The sequence below is a fragment of the Bemisia tabaci genome, chromosome 2 (assembly GCF_918797505.1).
Source record: "Bemisia tabaci chromosome 2, PGI_BMITA_v3".
In the NCBI taxonomy this organism is placed as follows: Eukaryota; Metazoa; Arthropoda; class Insecta; order Hemiptera; family Aleyrodidae; genus Bemisia; species Bemisia tabaci.
This window is the reverse complement of record NC_092794.1, coordinates 60,280,692-60,299,971: the sequence shown is the minus strand read 5'-3', so window position 1 is coordinate 60,299,971 and position 19,280 is coordinate 60,280,692. Positions and strand designations below refer to the sequence as shown.

Genomic DNA, 19,280 nt, shown 5'->3' with positions numbered 1-19,280 from the left:
AAGTGAAGAAAGCTGGGACTACAAAGAAAATTAAGTTGCCTATCCATAGGTATTGCAGGCGATGTTTAAGGCATTCATTTTGATTTTTTCTATAACAGAAGAAAAAGAAAACAACGCGTATGTGTGTTAGTTGTAGTAGTGTATTTGGTCAATTTAGTATTGGTGTAGTGTAAAAGTACTGAAAGTTATGGCGTAGCTTATGATTCACTTTTAAAGTTCTTTTAATTCTGGATTTTGTTTCTCTGTCATTTCTCTGTATTTCTGCGTGCTATAATTATTAGTCTCGATTCCTCTGTTATCTCGCACGTCGTGCTCGTCATTATGTGTCAACGTTAATTTTGAAATAAGTCTCAAAAATGGTCGACAATGAACTGTTTACTTCACGTATTAGGTGCGGATTTTCGTGCTTATCTACAAAATGATGTCAACATTATTAGGTGATGGGTGAGTAATGCATTTGTCACCCAAGATTATTATATTATCAGTAAGGACGTGCTTGTTCACGGCTTCCTCTTTTCCAAGCCCAAGTTGCAGTTACCCAGTCTAATCATGAATCTCAAGTGCAAATGCCCCCCAGCAGAGAAATTGTGATCAGTTGACAGCATTATCTACTCATTCAGCTTTCCTTTCCATGCCCTCCTAACTCATCCCTAGCATTTTTTCAATCAGTTTCATGCATTCTCCCTCAAAGTATCGAGGTCATGATTTAGATGTTGGGATCCTCCTAGCAAAGCGCTCTCACAGTAAAACCATCCTATGTTTGGTTATGTATCCGTCTCTACTTTTGACTAAGTAAGTACTCTAATTCTAGAATCTTATGGACATCGCATTTCGTATAACAGTCAGTAAGAATGTGAGATGGGACGTCAAGCAGTCTAACCATGAACTACCCTTTATTGCTTGATGTCAAGTGAGTGAAATTCACTCAGTGCTCTCTTGCAACCCTAAGAAACCCTCGCGGTAATTTATGTCTCACTCCAACTGATCCTTCTTGGATAAAACGCACTCAATCCACCAATCAAAATTTTAGAGGTACCTTTGACTTAAAAGCTCCAGTACCTGATATTTTATTGAGGACGAATATGAGAATGCAAGTTTAATTATTCTGCTTCCATGAGTAGTTATTATCATCTTTTGTGTGTCAAATAATTTTCTTGTGAAAGTGTGATTTGTGTTTGAATGTCCTCAATATCATTTTATATCATTATCAGACAGCTAGTATCTGCCAAGGAGAAATAATTAAGTAGTGTATGTATGCAAAAATTTTACTGCATAGAAAAAGTGTAATTACTCTAGAAGAACACAGACTTTGAAAAGTTGGCAAGGATGCACTAAAAACGAGCACCAGGTACCCACAGTTATAGAAATTCAACATTTTTGTAATAAATTTAAAGGAAGACGTTTGGAGGTTTATTATATTTATACATAATTTTTTATAATTTTCCCGGAAAATCGCAGTTTGATTCTGCGTTTTTCAGTCCACTCCTCAGTTTCTAGAACCCCTTTCTTCCGTTTTTTAAATCTGGGTTTCTGTTTTTATATTTCATGTTTTATCTTAACTATTTTGTATTTAAATTTGTTTTAGAATGTGAGGATAAAGCTAAAATACAAAGTGAAATGGTTGCTAGTCTGCAATCCAGGCGCAAGGCTCTCGAGTCCAAAATTCGCGAAAAGAACGATGAGCTCAAAAATTTGTGCATTCAAGAGGCAGAACTCACTGGTGTCCTTCCTCCTGAAATACCTCTGGAGCCAGGTGAAAGTCCACCGGCATTTCGGAGGCGTATGGGGACAGCCTTTGTCATCCCTGAAAATCTGATCAACAAATTAAAATCCAAAGAGGTATGGACATAAGTAATATTTTTTTCTGAGTCAGAAGTACATACCCTGAAATGAGCACCAAAGTAAAATAATCATAAGCTCTGAAGTGTAATCGATAATATTAATTGGCCTAAATTGAGCCTCTTGTAGCTCAGACTTCATTTTCAAGCACCATGATAGTGCAATATAATTTTATGATTTTTTCCTACCCACTTTTTAGACAGCTCCTATCCTTCCTTTTCAACAAATTTTTGTCTCAGATTATGGATGAATTTTTTTGGTTGAAAGTATATTGTTTCTGGCACTTTCAGCTCTTCAGTCTATAGAAATTTACAAAAATATGGTAATTCTGTCACTGTTAGTCACACTTGAAAAGTGTTCTTCTTTGACAAGTTTACAACAAAATAAGATTTAAGTAGTTTTGATTAGATCACAGATTTTTGTATTGTTTTCAGAAAGATGTGCTTTTCTGTAACTCTCAGTGGCATGAATTAATTTTGGATTTCACATTCTGGGGGATACTAATCTATTTTGTAGCTTGCATAAAAATCATAGAGCACCAAATATTTTCAACATTTTAAATTTTTGGGAATCAGATATTCAAACAAAGAAATAACTACTAAAAGATTCAATTTTTAAAAACCCCCCAGAAAATGTTGGTATGAATTTGTAATGCTATGCCATAGAGGTTTGTGCCAAAAAGCTGTTTTAATCCTAATTTTACAATATATATTACATGTATTTTGAAAAATAATTATGCTAGTAATACGCAGTAGAATGCAAATTTTACTGTGGCGTTGATGATTGTTGTAGCATAGGGTGGTCTAAGTAAAAGCTTAGAAAAAGTTAGGAATTTACTTCAAAATTTGGGAAAATAATAATTTTTCTTCCAGTGAACTAATACTGAAAACCGCATTCCAAGCAATCTTATATATCGACGCGGTAAGTTGGCAATCACATAACTTGTTTTCAGTGTCTGAAAATCTTCGCCTCTATGTTATTTTTTTAAAGGAGAACAAATTGACATCATTTCTTGAAGTTTTTGCAGAATTTTCTTTGCACAGAGAAGAAAAATCACAGCAGTTTTGAAGAATTGCTGTCGTGTAGTTTTCCGTTAAAAAAATAAAGTATGATAGGAAGTCTGCAACGTTGCAAACCGAGTCATGGGATTCCCGACTTACACCGTTGATATGCGCCACTATCAATGCTTTGTATAATGATACGCTTTAATAATCTGGAAATTGGTCAATTTTCCGAAACTTTAGTCTGACTTATTTTTTATTACATTTATAGCAAAATTTCAAATTCTGATACCACATTTAAAAATCTTGAACTAGGAAATTATTACAAACATTTTAAGATTCTCATCCCCTTGTAGACTCTTTTTATTTCATGAGGAGTATTTTTAATATCTGAAATAGAAGAATATTTTTACGAACCCCTTTACCAAATTTAAACTACAAAGTTCAAGAGGAAAGGCTTTAACAGGAAGGGGGAAAGTTCCTTGGCACAAGTTCATAGTAGGAAGAGTTATTATCACCACCCTCTAAGACTTCCCTGACTTTTTCCCAAGTAAACTCGAAATACTATAGTATTAGTACAGTATTTAAACTGATATGACCCTTTTATCAGGATTTAATTTTGTTTAATTTTAGCGATTGGTGCGAGGACCCTGATAACGCTCTCTTTGGGATGAAGGCTTCTCTGACATGAAAAAAGAGTGGCTATAAATGCATCAAAGTACCCATAAATTCCTCTTTGGACTTTATTGACCGTTTATTTATTTATTTATTCCCCACATTTACTCAATGTTTTTTCTGTATGTAGGAAGAGTCGTTAGCCAACTTAGAGCTAGAGTGTAAAATTCAAACTAGCATCGCTGAAGCAGCATTGGGCCTAGCAAATGATGGGAGTGTGAGCAAGTCTGTGAGACGGAAACACAGACTCATGTATCAGCAAAGTCAAAGACATTTGCATGAATTGGAAGCAAGATTAAATGCTCTTCGTCAAAATAGTAGGAGTCATCCAAAGCAAAGGAAAAAACCAAGACCGCCATTAGAATCTGGTATAGTATCCCTCAAACTCAAATGTAGTTCAAGTCAATTTGATAAAGCATGTGAAATTTTTTAAAAAAGCAGAAATATACTATAGTACCAAGATCATGCCAAACTGGAAAAAGCCCATGCTCAATTCGGGCAAAATTATTCCACATTTTTGTCCAATGAACGTAATTATTTTTGAGGCTGACAAGATTCATGGTGCGCTCCAAGTGTTTCCAGTGAAAATGACTTCTTCATAGCTTCTAGTTACACCTCTCAGCAGTAGAATTCGGAAATTTGAACCGTTGCCAAGTCACAGCAAGATTTCCTTTTTTTTAGTCCCCCTTGTAATTTTATAATTTTATCATGTATTGAATTGAGCTATCTTTCAGTAGCGCATGTAAAAAATGGAATTATATTGACTCCAACTTTGTCTCGCACAGCAATGCCATTAGCAAAGAAATCGACTGAAAGGAACTTTGTCCCATGCATGGATGATCCTCTTTTATCCCCCAACTTGGAATATATGTAAAACGTCCATAAGAAATGAAGCTCCTGTTAACTGCCGCCATGGAGCACTGGTATCACCTAACAACTGTCAGTGCATGAATCAGTGCAAAGTTAATGATTCAATCTTAAGGCTGCCCTCAACTAGAGCTACAGCCAAAAAATCAAAAGAAGAAGAAGAATCTTGAGGTCAGCTTTTTGGTGGAAAAACGGTGTATCCTTCATGCATAAGACAATACTCCAATCCGTACATTTCCTCTCCAATAGCATCGCTGTTCTCAAGACTCTACTTCAAACTTTTTCTTATCCATGAGCTGGTATTTTATTTTCAACTTTCAACTTAAAGAAAAAAAAAAATAAACTCGTATCCTTTGAAGTTGTAAAAATCCCACTAATCATTTACTTGCAATGGACTCTTCTATTGGCCTCTTAGTGCTAGTAAGTGAATCGAATATGATGAGTGCCCTCTTTTGTAAAAACATTTTATGACATCCTGTGTACTTCTGTATGACCCCTGCTGACCCTGTATGATTTGTACCGTCTTATTAATTTTAATAATGTTGTTACTTTCTAGAAAATGATTGTGTTGATGGCAATGTCGGACCAAATATTTCAGACAAAAATGACATTAAGAATCAACCGTACCATCCTGCTCTGAGTTATACTGTCTCTGACAAAGGTCCTATCAGGCACTCGTTTCCTGTGAACAATTTTAACAGAATTTCAGACCCACCTCCAACCCATAGGTAAATCAAGTCATTTTTTGTCAATATTCTGTCATTTTAAATTTCAAGATTTCAGGTCATTCAGTCAGGCTTGAAAAGCTGGGGAACAAAGCACCTCATTGCTGTAATTTGTTTGGTTTTTACTTTTACAACCCACCTCTTTTAACAATATATCCTCTTTAACAATACATCCTCAAAAAAACTAAAAAAGCACATTATCACCTTTGCATTTGCTGTATTTGAGTACTGGAAAAATTTGCAAGTTTACCGCACTACTCCTAAGTTGAAAAATGAGCTGCAGAGAAACCAATGTTAAGTACATCCTAATGTGGGAACGCTATTTATAAATATTTTTAAAATCTGAAATAAAGGTGTTTCCACAGGACAGTAAGAAGCTATGGATTTTTGATACCCAATTTTTAATTTTTAAAAAAGATAAAAAAACAACCCATCCTGTCCTCTATCGTCAAGTTGCCCTTTTTGCACACAGAGTACAGTCTCATTACATACTGAATATTAAACTCAGATCTCCGCCCTTACTTCCTTTTATTGACAGAGAAATTTGTATGATGTTCCAGGCATTTGGATTATAATTATTCATGTACACCATCATTACAGCAGCACTACACCAATGACTCTCGTGAGAAACACATGAAGAGTAGTGTTGGAGGACATGTCAGTAGGGATCAAGGTAAGCAGAGTTTTCATCTTTTTCATTTCGTTTACGCCCAATTTTTTTCTCTTTATTCCTGAAAGTCAATTTTAAGGCAATAGAAGTGTTGTCAGCCAAGTAAGCAATTGTTTTTTTTGTTAGTCTTGTGCAGTAGACCAATTTAAATCTCTGTGCATGGTGGCAGCGTTGTTTGCGATCAAGCCGCGGTCAATCCTTGATCTCTATTGGACAACTGCATCACGGTCTCTTCCTAACTTTAGTTTTATTTTTTCAAAAGAAGTCAGAGATTTCTACAGAGCTGGAAATCTGGAAAACTTAAAATTGTCAGGGAATTTAATCAGGTCAGGAAGATCAAGGAATTCCATGAAAAAGATTTGGAAAGTCTTAAGAAACACCAGTGCTATTCTGATTAAACTGAGTCTCAGGCTTCGGACCGATTATTGAAAGTTTAAAGCAGCCCGATAAGACATCGAAATGCGATATATTGCGTGGTTAAGATAGGGCTACTTATGTTTTGTCTTATCGTGCTGACATGGTTTCAATAATCACCCCGCAGGTCTGGTTAGAGGTTCAATGCTCAGAGTTAACTTTGAATTGTGAACAGAGCAATGAGTTCCAATAAAAAATTGCAATTTTAGTTAATTACTTTTTTCGGGTTTTCCTTGTTTTGTTATGGGAGTTGCTCAGCAGCGACGGTAGATGGCACGAGGATCACACTTTTGTGTCATGCCTCGGGTCATATCCATGATGGTGTTTTAATGCCGTCTTGGATTTTGCGGCATTTTAAGTTGGGTTCACTGCCGAGTGTGATCTACTGATGAGGTCTAAAAAGGCCCAAACCGGTATAGATCTCTCGACGTGACTCCAACTTAATATTCCAATGCAAACTGCCTGAGCTGAACACTCTCCCCCCTCAGTTTCGTACTGGTGCGCATTAGAGTTAAAAAAATTATTTTTGACTCTAATTTTAATTTTTGGAACTTCTTGGCTTTGTTTTCCCCGTGAAATAATGTGGACCCAGCACCATTTCTCCACCTTGTTACATTCAGTTCGGGCCACTTCTTAGTGTTTTTTCTTAAGTTAATTACTAATGCATGCCAAATTTTGTGCCATTTAATAAAATCCCAGGTTTTTGTGTTCGTGGAAACCTGGCATCATTTCTCAGCAATTTTCTTTTTAAAAAAGAGGAAAATTGGAATAATAAAATGTCCACCAATTTGAATACCCTGAAGATTGGACTGTAGTTCCATCTATACGCAGTATAGGCATGGACCATTATTTTTGGTAATCTTGTGCTAATCCAGTTAAATCTTAAGCGTTTTCAGTGCCATATATGTGGCTTGTGCATGTTCAAAAACAATAGGCGCTATGATACAGTTTCAGTACCCAAATTCATTATATTTTCCTTGAGATTTTCTTGCTATTAGCACTTTGATGGCACATGGTGTGGCTTATTTTCATTTCAATCTTATCTTGTTCAAATAGGAGGATGGACAGGTGACACAGTAAACAACATTAACAATTATTTAAGAATGCGGCAAAATATTTCTAACATCAATGAGATGGACCGAGGATATCAGTTCAGAGACAGGTAACTACATATTTGTTCCTCTCTTAGCATGTATCTAATGAAATGCTCATTTTCAAGAAATTGTGAGGGACTTCCATTTTGCAATCCCAATAGGTGAGAGAGATAAGTTAATACTTGATGGTTATGGTTTTTGCTGGAGTTTAAAATGATGGAAACTAACTTTGTTGCCAGATTATCGCAATTCCCTGCTAGCTGATATATTTTACCACAGCTCTTTTGAACTATAAGCTAGCAAAGGTCAATTACTCAGTATTCTGTTAAGCCAGTTTTTTTTCTTATTCTCATCATCGATAAATGATAAAACGCGGATCCAAGCATCAAGTGATTAAAAGAGGCATCGAACGGTTTTTTTTTTTTAAAACAAATTGAGATTCATGTGATTCTGAATAAAACTTCTTTTGAAGTAAAAGTTACAAAATAACCATAGTAGTACCTCAATATAACGACATGTTTAAAACAGAAAACTGCTTTTATCGTTATTTTCAGTCCTGGTTTTTCACCCAGAAGAACAATGTAAACAATTCCTTCTCATATCAGAAATGTATATGGAAAAACTGCTTGTAAAAAATTTGGTCCCAAACCGAAAAAATTCCGAAATAAATCAGATTTTCCCAAAAAAATTCTGTGCCCAGTTTCGGAGCTTACACAATCTATCGTCAGATGGTTATTCCAAGAAATTAATGCAACGGAAGCACCATCTAGTCATCAGTAGTGGCATGGCGTGTTTTGCGATACAGCAATTGATCTGTCATTTAAACCTATGGAAAAGGGTCAATAAATAGGGTGTTTGTAACGAAATCTTAATAACTAACTGCAAGCTAACTTCTTTCCAATGTTTTAAGCTCTAAAAACGTAGTTAGACTAAAATTTCTATTTACATACTATTTCAAACATACAAATTAAAGTCTATTGCAGGTCAAATGGACCAGTAAAGTTGAAGAATGAATGAGTACAAGCATCAACCTGGTTATTGAGCAAGTAATGTAGGAGTCATTTTATTTTATTTTTTATCATTATTTTTTAACAGATTTGGGAGTCTAGATAGGAGACGTACCAGTGGAGGAGGCTATCAACATGGTGACAACAACGAAAACTTTGAACACAGCCACTACAGTCAATCAAATCATGTCATCAACACTTTGGGTCCTTCAAGTCAGCCGTATCAACCAAATCCGCCTCAACTAAACTCTGTTCTTTTGCCAAACCAGACATACCCTGAAAATAGTTTGATGCGAACCCAATCTCTGGGTAGTGTAGAATTGACTAAGTGTGATCCTGACACTCGATCTCTCAAATCAAATTCGCATCACTCCTCACATGCTTTTGAATCTCTTAAACCTGATACTAGTAGTCGAAACTCGAGGTTATACTTTGATAACCGCAACTATTTAGAAGCGAATAAGTACCAAAGTGATACTACCTCTTTATCTTTGAAATTAGAACCTAATGAATTGTACAACATAGGCCACAGCAAAGTGTTTCTCGAGCCGGAGTTTGCAAAGACTGCAAGTTCCCATGAGAATTTAAAGTTGGAACACAACTCATATCCTGCAAGGGGACACCATCATGGTCACGGTCATCATAATGAACATGGAAAGTATGATCTCAGAACAGTTGTCGAAGGAACAGCACTTAATTCTTACTCACAGTCCCATCATGATCTTCACTTTGACATTCATTCTCTTTCATTAGACCCAAAGGAGTCCAAGAAATTTGAATCGATGAAACCTGAGTTGCCAGCTCCACATCACGAACCCACGAATCATCGGACAGATTTACGACCATACCCGCCGCGCTTTCCAGAGCCGCCAAGACCGGCTAAATATTCCTCAAAACCAGAGCTGCGCCCCTCTCAGTATCGAGATCGTGAAGAGCGGCTGACCACGGAGGTTGTTCAAGCAATGTGTGCCGACTCATATCATCATGAAACTGTTGTCCCTGTTGAAACTGTCACCGAGTCAAATCCAACTAAATATGATGCCGAACCTACTGAATTTCCAGAAGTGGCAGTTCGCAAAATTCGAGATAAAGAGTGGTACGAAACATCACTTGATTCTAGGCAAGCTCCCGAGACGTCTCAAACTCCACCTCTGCCTCCTCAGTTCTCCTCACCACCGCCACCCCCTTTGCCTCCTCCTCCTCCTCGCTCGGTGACTCCGAATCTGAGTCATAACCACCCTGTAACCACTAATGCTACACAGCAAGCATCTTCACAACCTGTAGACTTTGACACGGTACGTATAATTTTTTATTCGGAAACTTCTCTTTTGCCTCAAATTTCATTAGTTAGGGGTGCAGAAACTTCCCAATCACATGACTGACCTGTTCGTGTCCCGGTTGTGTGGAATTGCTTGAGCCCCATGAGAACAAGGAAAGGGGAATTTCCTTGAAATAAGATAAAATGGGGGAACCTTGTGCAAAATACAGCGTTTTAGTGGTAAAAAAGTCCAATTTTTTGGGTTCAAAGGGTTTTATTTATTTATTTATTAAGCAATGCACGGGTAAAACCCAAAATACAAGAAAAAGAAAATGAATCAGTACAACAAAATTACAAATTCATGCACCACCACATCACAAAAATTCAACAACAGTTTTTTCCTTGTGTATGGAGGAAATGATCATAAACTTAGGTCAAAAATAGGGGAAGGTTGATTTTTTTTGGGTGAAGAGCAATCATTTTCGGGGGAAAACTTGGCACTCTCTGCATCCCTAACTCAGTTTAGTAGATTGACTTGAGATTCAGACACCAATAATGTTTTCCTGTGATAATAAAGCAACTAGATGCCCAAGTCTAGATCCATGTACCTGTGTTGGTTTTTTTTTTTTTTTTCTTTTTTTTTCTTTTTTTTTCTTTTTTAAAAAAAATACTTATTTGTAATAACTGAGATGGGAAATATATAGATTAAGAGGTACATGTACTATTAGAAGAGGAAGATTACCCATGTGAGCAACAGGCTGAAGTCAGGAGCTTGCTAAAATCATGCAAGACTTGAATATGTTGCCAGTTGCCCACTTGTTACTTCTTCTGTAGATAGATCCGTTTTACCGAATACAATTCTCGCTCTCAAACTATTTACCCCAACGGATCTATCTGTAAAAATGTAGTATGGAAAACAGTGTAAACTGAAAAATACTACGTCCAAATCTGTAGCATGTTCTTACATGTCACTATTTCTTCATCCTACTTCTATTGTCAAAATGTTAAGATAGCAAGTGTTGGATTTTAATCCAATTTGCTGTCCCTGTTTTCTTGAGCTCTTGTGTAATATTGCATGTTGGTTATTTCGTCAGGTTGTTCCGTTTGAATCACCCAAAAATCACACTGTTGTCCAAGCTGGAAAGTGGCAGCCGTACAGGGAAGTAACGAAACCATTCGAAATGGCTGACTTCTACAAGTACAGTACAAAATTCCGTAACAAAAGTGCCATACCAAATTCCACGACTCCAGGAACAGAGCCAGCGCAGACTCAGAGCCATTCAAGCAGCTCGCAACTTAGCCCTCAGCATAAAGGAGTGTATAAGCCCTTGAAATCCATGACATGCCAGCTGTTGATAAACAACTCACCCAGGTAGTGCAAATTGCGTCCATTTCTGCTTCTAAATATGTATGAAAATGCATACTACATATCGACGGTGAAACTCTGCAACCATGTATCTTGGTTTGCGCGGTCGCAGACTTCCTGTCATACTTTATTAGTGAATTTTTTTTAAATGAAGAACTACTCAGCGTCAATTTTTAAAAACGTCCCTAATTTTTATTTTCAACGGGAGTTAATTATGAAAAAACTTCAAAGAATCAAATTTATTTGATTCTTTTTTAAAAAAATAAAATATGAGTAGAGATTTTTAGACACCGCAAACGAAATACCTAGTTTTGGAGTTTCGCAGTCAATATAAGTAGTGCAATTATGCATTTATGTATCATCATTTTTTCTTCATATTTCATTCCTTTGTCTTTTCTATCATTCCTTTCTCACAAATAATTATGATTTAGTGGCCTCTTATTCTGTAATCACTTTTCTAAATTTCATGGAAGAGTAGTGGAAGTTCTCAAATATTGTACTTTAGAATGTTCCCTGCTAAAATCGACCCATCGAATTCTCATTCGGCAAGTTTCAGTATGTCAAAGAAGCCTTTCCTCTAAAGAGGTTGTTCCAAAAACGCCGATTTTGGCCCCCCCCTGGATTTGGCCCAAACTTTGCTCAGATGTTGTACTAAGTGTCCCCGATGCTTGAGCAAAATTTCAGCCCCCTCGGATAATTAGGGGGGAAGGGGCAGGGGGGCAAAGTTGCAATTTTTTCAAAACTTTAAAAATCGATATCTCGCGAACGGTTTGAGTGTAAGTGTTGCGGTTTGCGCTAAAAAACGTTAAAAAATATTCTCTACACGAATATTGATACTGTTTGCATGGTTGCGTAATTTATCGTAGTCATAAATCGATTTTTTCGATTTTGAAGGTTCGACTTTTTTTCGTTTTTCGTCTCTCCTCTCCAGGCGATCGTTGCTATGTGAATAAAAACCAGTTGAGGTGATTCTCCATGAAATTCTGCATCTACCACACTTTGTTTGACCTTGGGGAAACGATTCATTCTTGAGTTATAGCGATTTTTCTGCGCGTTCCCGGTTACGCGCGGGCGGCATATCGGCGGCGCTTCATCCCCCCCGGGCGAGGCAGAGGTTGTTTCACTGCTAGGGCCTTATATTAATGCTGTAGGCTGTAATTATTGATATTTTCTCCTTCTCCCACTCTTCCCCTCCTATAAATATGTTTTTTATACTTCGTTATACAGGGTGTCCCCGACCACCCGTACCAGGTCTTTTTCTCGGTTGGTTTAGGTAGTACGAAGTGGGGGACCGCGGGGTTAAACAGGGAATTGACCCCAAGGTATCCGAATTTCATGGTCCCGAAGCCCCCCTACCCTCCCTTGGGGGGTAAAAGAGGGAGGCACCATGTCTCCCAACTTTAGGGATCGTGACCCCCTCTTTACCCCCCAAGGGAGGGAAGGGGGGCTTCGGGACCATGAAATTCGGATACCTTGGGGTCAATTCCCTGTTTAACCCCGCGGTCCCCCACTTCGTACTACCTAAACCAACCGAGAAAAAGACCTGGTACGGGTGGTCGGGGACACCCTGTATAACGAAGTATAAAAAACATATTTATAGGAGGGAAAGAGTGGGAGAAGGAGAAAATATCAATAATTACAGCCTACAGCATTAATATAAGGCCCTAGCAGTGAAACAACCTCTGCCTCGCCCGGGGGGGATGAAGCGCCGCCGATATGCCGCCCGCGCGTAACCGGGAACGCGCAGAAAAATCGCTATAACTCAAGAATGAATCGTTTCCCCAAGGTCAAACAAAGTGTGGTAGATGCAGAATTTCATGGAGAATCACCTCAACTGGTTTTTATTCACATAGCAACGATCGCCTGGAGAGGAGAGACGAAAAACGAAAAAAAGTCGAACCTTCAAAATCGAAAAAATCGATTTATGACTACGATAAATTACGCAACCATGCAAACAGCATCAATATTCGTGTAGAGAATATTTTTTAACGTTTTTTAGCGCAAACCGCAACACTTACACTCAAACCGTTCGCGAGATATCGATTTTTAAAGTTTTGAAAAAATTGCAACTTTGCCCCCCTGCCCCTTCCCCCCTAATTATCCGAGGGGGCTGAAATTTTGCTCAAGCATCGGGGACACTTAGTACAACATCTGAGCAAAGTTTGGGCCAAATCCAGGGGGGGGCCAAAATCGGCGTTTTTGGAACAACCTCTTTGGATAAAATTGATTAACTTGCAAGGGTGGCAACCTCCCTCTCATTATCTTTTAGTCTCACATTGGAAGAGAGACTCTGTAGGACCTGTAAATTTTTGGACGCAATAGGGTTTTAATTTTTTTAGGAAGCAAAATCACTAAATTTTTATCTGATACTCTCTCAGAAAGCCAATTTTCACGTGTGGGCCAAATTTCATGTCAATCCGACTTTTATTAAATGCCAACCTCTCTTTTGCTGTGAAAAGAATAGAAAGAGGAAATAATTTATCAGATTAGCCATGTCATTTTGAACGAAATTAACTTGCCATTAATAACCCTTTTTGTCAAGCCTTTGAACTGAAGTATCACCAACTTTCAGGTTAGGAGGGTAAATATACTCCTCTGACCCCCCAAATTTTTGTGCTGGAAACCTCGTAAGTCCTAAAATTAATTGAAATAAAGCGCTGCTATTTTGAAAATATATACTGTAGAATCTCTTATTACCCTGTTGTATCTTTTGAAGTTATTCTTTAAATATTCCTAAATAAAGTTTCAGGTTGAACAAAGCATATTTTACACCTCCCTCTCCCATCTAGCCCTTCTATCTCCTACTAATTCTCATTTGTGCATCCCGCATGCGTTTGTGCTGGTTGTTTTAACCATCGGAACTCGATTGAATGACAAATTTAACTCGTTCTCTTGATGTTTAGTGTGATTACATTGCTTTTCTCTGATTTGCAGGGGAAGCGACTTAAAGTTGGCTTCGGATGGAGACTCACCAGCAGCGCTCTCTAATTCCAGCCAAATCCAGTCTCCTCCATCCCTGGCAAACGCATTTTCAACAGAAATGCTTGCCTGGTACCAAGACCAAAGCAGTGCGCCTCAAACTCGTTCAGCAACTCTTGTATAATTCTTTATATAATTTTTTATTTTATATTCACTATTTTTCTAAAATGGACAAATAATCATGTTCAACTCTTGTTTTTGTATTTTTGTACAAATTCTATTTCACGGACTCAAATGATGCCACCGTACTGTTCTGTAAGTTACTCCTTTGTTCGCAGATGGGGCAATCTTAATTTAAGAATTTGACAGAAGACTGATGGTAAATGTGCTATCTGATGTCATAATTTGAAGTGTAAAGTCAGTATATATGTCTGTGTTATATTGTTTAACTTCATTGACAGCAGAAAAAAAAAAATTGAGGAAGTTTGAAGTTTTGCCAAAAAAAGAAAGAAAGAAAAAAGAAGGGAAGTACAACAAAACCATGGATTAGAAAAACTGGCATGTACCATCAAAAGTTTTGGGTTTCTGCCCCCTCAGGGTGCCTTTAATGAGAGGGCGCCTCATTATGTTTATCATACACTTTGAGTGTTCTCCTCTGACAGCCTTCACCCTGCCTCAATTACTTCAAATTTCCAATTTAATACCTCGCATTTATAGGTTGAAAGCAAAGAAAGAAGAAGCAGCCTCTCGTTGTGAAAAGTTTAACATGTTTTGTCTGTGCAAAAATGTGCCTTTTTTTCTCGATTCAGTTGAAAGTTGTTAAACATTAAGGTTATATTGTTCTCACTTGTATTACATGGAGGGTAAAAGTGCCTCAACAAATGCAATTTTTGCTATGATGAAACTATTTATTGAATTTTGTTAAGTCTACTCAAATTATAAGTCTTTTAGTCTTTACATATGATAAATCAACTTTATATTCAGAGTATTTAAGTTTGTTTGAACAGTCTAAGATGATTTGTATTAGCGCAAAGAAGCAATATGGATTTAAAAACGAATTAGCTTTAATTGATTAACGGACTTTTTTTTGCAGCATTTGTAATTTATTTTGCAATACAAAACCGAGTAACGACTTGCAAAAACTGTACAAACAACCCATGATATCTTTCTTGTGTTTAAATCATAGCAAAGGAAGTAAAGGATTGTGTATTTCATCCAATTGTCAGATGCCTCTTTAAAGTGTTGACATTTTAAATATATTAAGAAGTATAATGCCTTTTAAGAATTTTTTAGCATGTTCTTCAAGAGCTGCTAATTTGTGAGGATGTGTTTCTTCAGTCCACTCCTATGGTTTTTTCCCTCTTTTTTCCGCATATTACGACTTGGTCTGAGACATGCTTGAAATGGTCTTCCAGAAAGGACTGGAATTGAGCCTTGTTTCTTTTAGACGTTTGCTTTGTGCTTGCTGTGATGCAGTTGTATTGAATTTCAATAGTTGTACGCAATCCCTTTAAATGAGAGAAAGGATTGCTGACGTGCAGAATAAATGCAATGCGGAAGTTGAACTTTTTTTGATTTTTGCATCTAGCTGCAAGATTCTGCTTTGCATAAAAAACCAGGTATTAAATTAATTGAAAACCGGATTTTAAAGACTGTTCCTTGTAGCCTTTAAGAAATTGTGAGAATCTATTAAATTTTCTACTGCTAAAACTAAGGAATACGAAGTCATAATAAGTCACATGAGACGTTGTCAAAATTTTTGCAAATCTTAAATTTTCTACCAAGTGAATTACATTTTGCAATAAAGAACCACTATCTCTGGCTCTTCCATAAAAGCACTTTTCTGCATAGGAAAACCAATGGCACATATGTCTTTTCTAAATTATGAGCCAGAAATATTGGTTCCTTATTGCGAAATGTGGTCCAAGTGTTGTTGCGATCTCTCTTACACAATTTCTCACAGCTTTTTCCTTCCATTTTCAACTAACAATTCAAATTTTCTTGCCCGATTTGGACGTCTCATGTAGTTTAAATCCTTCTCTTACTCAAATCTTCAATTGTACATATCAGTTTTTGTTTGAAAAAATTTAAATATTTAATGCACCTTATTTTTTACTTTGTGCTGTTTTCAAGCTTGGAGCTTTGTTAACCTTTTGTAAATCTAGTTTTTTTTGTAAATTATTTTCAATTTTTAATTTTTTATCTTTATTTTTTTTGTTTGAAATTTTTAAGTACAAAGTAAAAACTTTTGTTGCACCTGTAAAGTTCGAATGTTCAGGCGTCCAGATTTTCTTTATTGAAAAGTTACTTTCTGAATATACCCCGTGATGATCATAGATTGAATCATTCCTGTTTTATTTATTTTTTTCTAATTTCAATGCCTAAAGATATTTTTTTGTAGTATATACTCCTCCAGTTTCTTTAAGACAAAAGAAATTAAAAGTGTAAACATGTTTTAAGATATTGTTTCTAATTTAATAAAGTTTGCTGTTCAGAAGATCTTGTTTCACTATCTTGCCCAGAGGGCGTTTACTCAAACGAATTGCTATACCTACAGAGGATGAAGTAAAAAGCTCCATAAAACCTTCATCTGACATTCATGCAAAATATGTTGATGCATGTCTCCACACTCAACTCGTCAGTGATAGACCAGTACCTATTTATCATTCACAGTAAGTTTAGTCTCTACAAACTTTCGCTTTGCAAAAAATCAAAGTTCATCTAAATGAAAATTGAGAACAAGTATTCCATTTTGCATGTGACTTTTAAGTGGAGATTCATTAAATTTTGTTCCTCCTCTAGAGCAAGGCATCAGGACCTTGTGAAGAAAAATTGAGCACATTATTTTATTGTCAAGAATAGTGGAATTATCATAGTGATCAATTTGATCCAAGCAGACTTCGATTTTTTGCCAGCAGCTAGTTTGAATTTACGAACAAATCAAACGCTGACCTCTCATTCATGAGTTCAATTAAAAAAATTTTATTACGTCTTGACGTTACATAATAATATGTTGTATTGATGGGAAAACATGCCGTTAATTCAGAAGTTGTACATTTATGAAAGCCAGGACAAGCTCAATATGTTCCGTAAAATGTATTATCGTCGGAAAAATCGGCAATTTATTGCAATTGAAATAGGTGGAAATAGGCGTGGTCACCCTAGACTTTCAGCGAGACCCTTCAAAAGCAACACAGGATCTAGATTCCAGAGATAGAGAAACCATTGGAAGCAGCCGAATGGGTACTTGACTTGGTAACTCTAGTTGACTCTAGTACGTCACGAGCCAATCTTCCATTGATCTACAGCCTGATTGGTCAACCTAGAATGGTACGGTGTATACGTCACAACATGGAGACCTCTCTTTCCCAAAATGCATTGCGGCAATATAAGTACTTTTTATTGGTCCGCCAGAGCCCAAATTTCTCCTCACGCTCTGGGGTGGGAGGTACTTACTTTATGTCCTTGAAGAGAGAATCGGGAGTGGAAGAGAATTAGGAATTTTTGTAACACCGATGACGTTCCTCACTACGGCGAAATTTTAAAATTATTCTCAGTGTTTTTGAAGTTTTACTGTACTTATCCAAGTAATTAGTGCGTTTTTTATTCCGTTTGTTTCGCGACGTGCCGGAGTTCGCTTGCAATATACGGGACTTCTCTGCTGACGTCCCCAGTATTATCAAACCGCTTTCTGATCGTTCTACTTAGGACTGACTCAAGTTTCCTCACTGCACTTTTAGTGTTTATTTCGAGTTTTTTCGAATCTGAACATTGATAATTTCTTAATTTCCCTCATTCGCAACGGTAGACGGATCGCATCGCCCGTCATGAATTTTTGTAACATTGAATTTAGTCTGATCTCTACTCTTGAGAAACCGTCTGAGTGACACTCCCCTCGAAGTTTCTGTGTGTTTATGTGCGAGATCTAAGATTCTGTCGAGTTTATTTTTGTGCCGTCTGAATTTTTACATCATGCATTTTCGTTATAGCGTAATCGCAACACTTACCGTGATTAATAAGATATGTTGAGTAAGTACATCTTTACATCTTACTTCATTCTTCTTAGTTATTTTAGCTAATGTAAGTATCTAGGTTATGTATCAGAAAGTTTTGTTTTGACTGCTGATGCCTGTAAGATTGCTGTGTTCAACTATGGCTAAACTGCGGCTTAACAGTGTCCGTATCTCAGCAAATCGTCGCCCTAAGCATGTCATATTAGTACAACTAGTTTACAACTACAACTACCTCATATTTACACTTCCAACAGATCGCACCCAAAAACAATTGAACCTACAAACTGTGCGTTTCCCTACTTCGCTGTGTGACCTTTTTCTCGGTCGCTCCATGACATGTCGTGCGGCAAGGAGGAGATTGATTGAGCTCCCTATTTAGTAGTTTCGGAACGTCGAAATGTTGGTTTTTCACCAATAACCTGTTTATGGTTGTGTTAAGGAAACTTTTCCGAAGATCTTTTTGAAAGTGCGTAGATTCCCTACTAGTTCTTTTTAAAGAATATATGCTAAATATTGTTCTGTGACCTTAAATACATGTTTTAAATAAAGCTGTAGCCAAAATTCCTAGATTTGGCCAATTTTTTTCTCAGTTTTCTCTCAAGTAGAATTACTTAGATTATAATGTAGGTAAAGAAACTTTCTTAATATTATACTCCTTTCAATAGCTTGTAAGGAAAAACTTGGGGGAAAAAATGTTTCTCTCCCAAATAAGGGATTTGAATGAAGCTTGGCAAAGTTTTATTGTACTACTTTCTAATTTTTCTGTTAAACCATTGATTTTCTACTAAATGTCAGGAATTCTTCTCTGAAGGGAATTAAATTCTACATCAGAATTGGTAGGCCTTTAGTTTAAAAGAGTATTCAGTACCCCCAGAAAGTGCGGATCTCAAAGGAAAACTACGCCCCATCAGAGCCTTCGTGTTATCTCTTATAGACCTCAGTTTACAGCATGATAACGTTAAATGAATATTGCTACATGCAGAGATAGAGGAATGAGTCACCGCAATTTTAGCTCCCCATTGTCTATAAGGTAGAACTGGGGAAAGGAAAGAAGAGACATAGGTATGTCGTATCAACCTGAATGCTTCAATCATCAGTTGGCCCACTAAGTAGTTACCACATAAATTAGTGTGACATTTGTCTCTTCTTTAATATTCTTTTGACGTTTCAGAGCTAGCTGTACCAACAGTTTACTGGCAAGGGTTTGCTTGAGCACCCTTAGTCAAGAACTGAAATTTAATATGATGAACAATTTGAGAAATAATTAGATGCATTGTGAAAATAAATTTACTTGAGACCATGCAGTTCTGCCATTCAAGTACTGGATACTACTAACGGTTCTATCGACTTTTGCCAGGATCGTTGAATGTTCGGCAAAATTTTGGTGATTCATGTTGATGGCTTTACATGAAAGATGCATTTCTCAATTGAA

General features: G+C 36.9%; 2 protein-coding genes across 6 annotated transcripts in view; both read left to right on the top strand.

The window, feature by feature from the left end:
* The first annotated feature begins 121 nt into the window (after window positions 1-121).
* On the top strand, window positions 122-16,335 carry sstn (stepping stone). Of its 2 annotated transcripts, none has more exons than XM_019059625.2 (9): window positions 122-444; window positions 1,586-1,839; window positions 3,646-3,883; window positions 4,939-5,110; window positions 5,668-5,780; window positions 7,248-7,353; window positions 8,381-9,587; window positions 10,645-10,922; window positions 13,851-16,335. In XM_019059625.2, the coding sequence occupies exons 1-9, from the start codon at window positions 441-443 to the stop codon at window positions 14,017-14,019; spliced, it is 2,541 nt and encodes an 846-aa protein (XP_018915170.1). In that variant the 5' UTR covers window positions 122-440; the 3' UTR covers window positions 14,020-16,335. The 2 variants fall into 2 exon arrangements, with proteins under 2 accessions (XP_018915170.1, XP_018915171.1); XM_019059626.2 differs by lacking the exon at window positions 122-444 and adding an exon at window positions 482-792.
* A 953-nt stretch (window positions 16,336-17,288) lies between these two features.
* The window catches only part of p120ctn (adherens junction protein p120), a 31,857-nt gene continuing 29,865 nt past the window's right edge, over window positions 17,289-19,280 (top strand). For 2 of the 4 annotated variants that reach the window (XM_072295977.1, XM_019059616.2), the window contains exon 1: window positions 17,289-17,864. The gene's annotated coding sequence lies outside the window, so the exon portion shown is untranslated. The remainder of the gene's footprint in view (window positions 17,865-19,280) is intronic. The other 2 variants (XM_072295978.1, XM_019059620.2) reach the window with 1 other exon arrangement.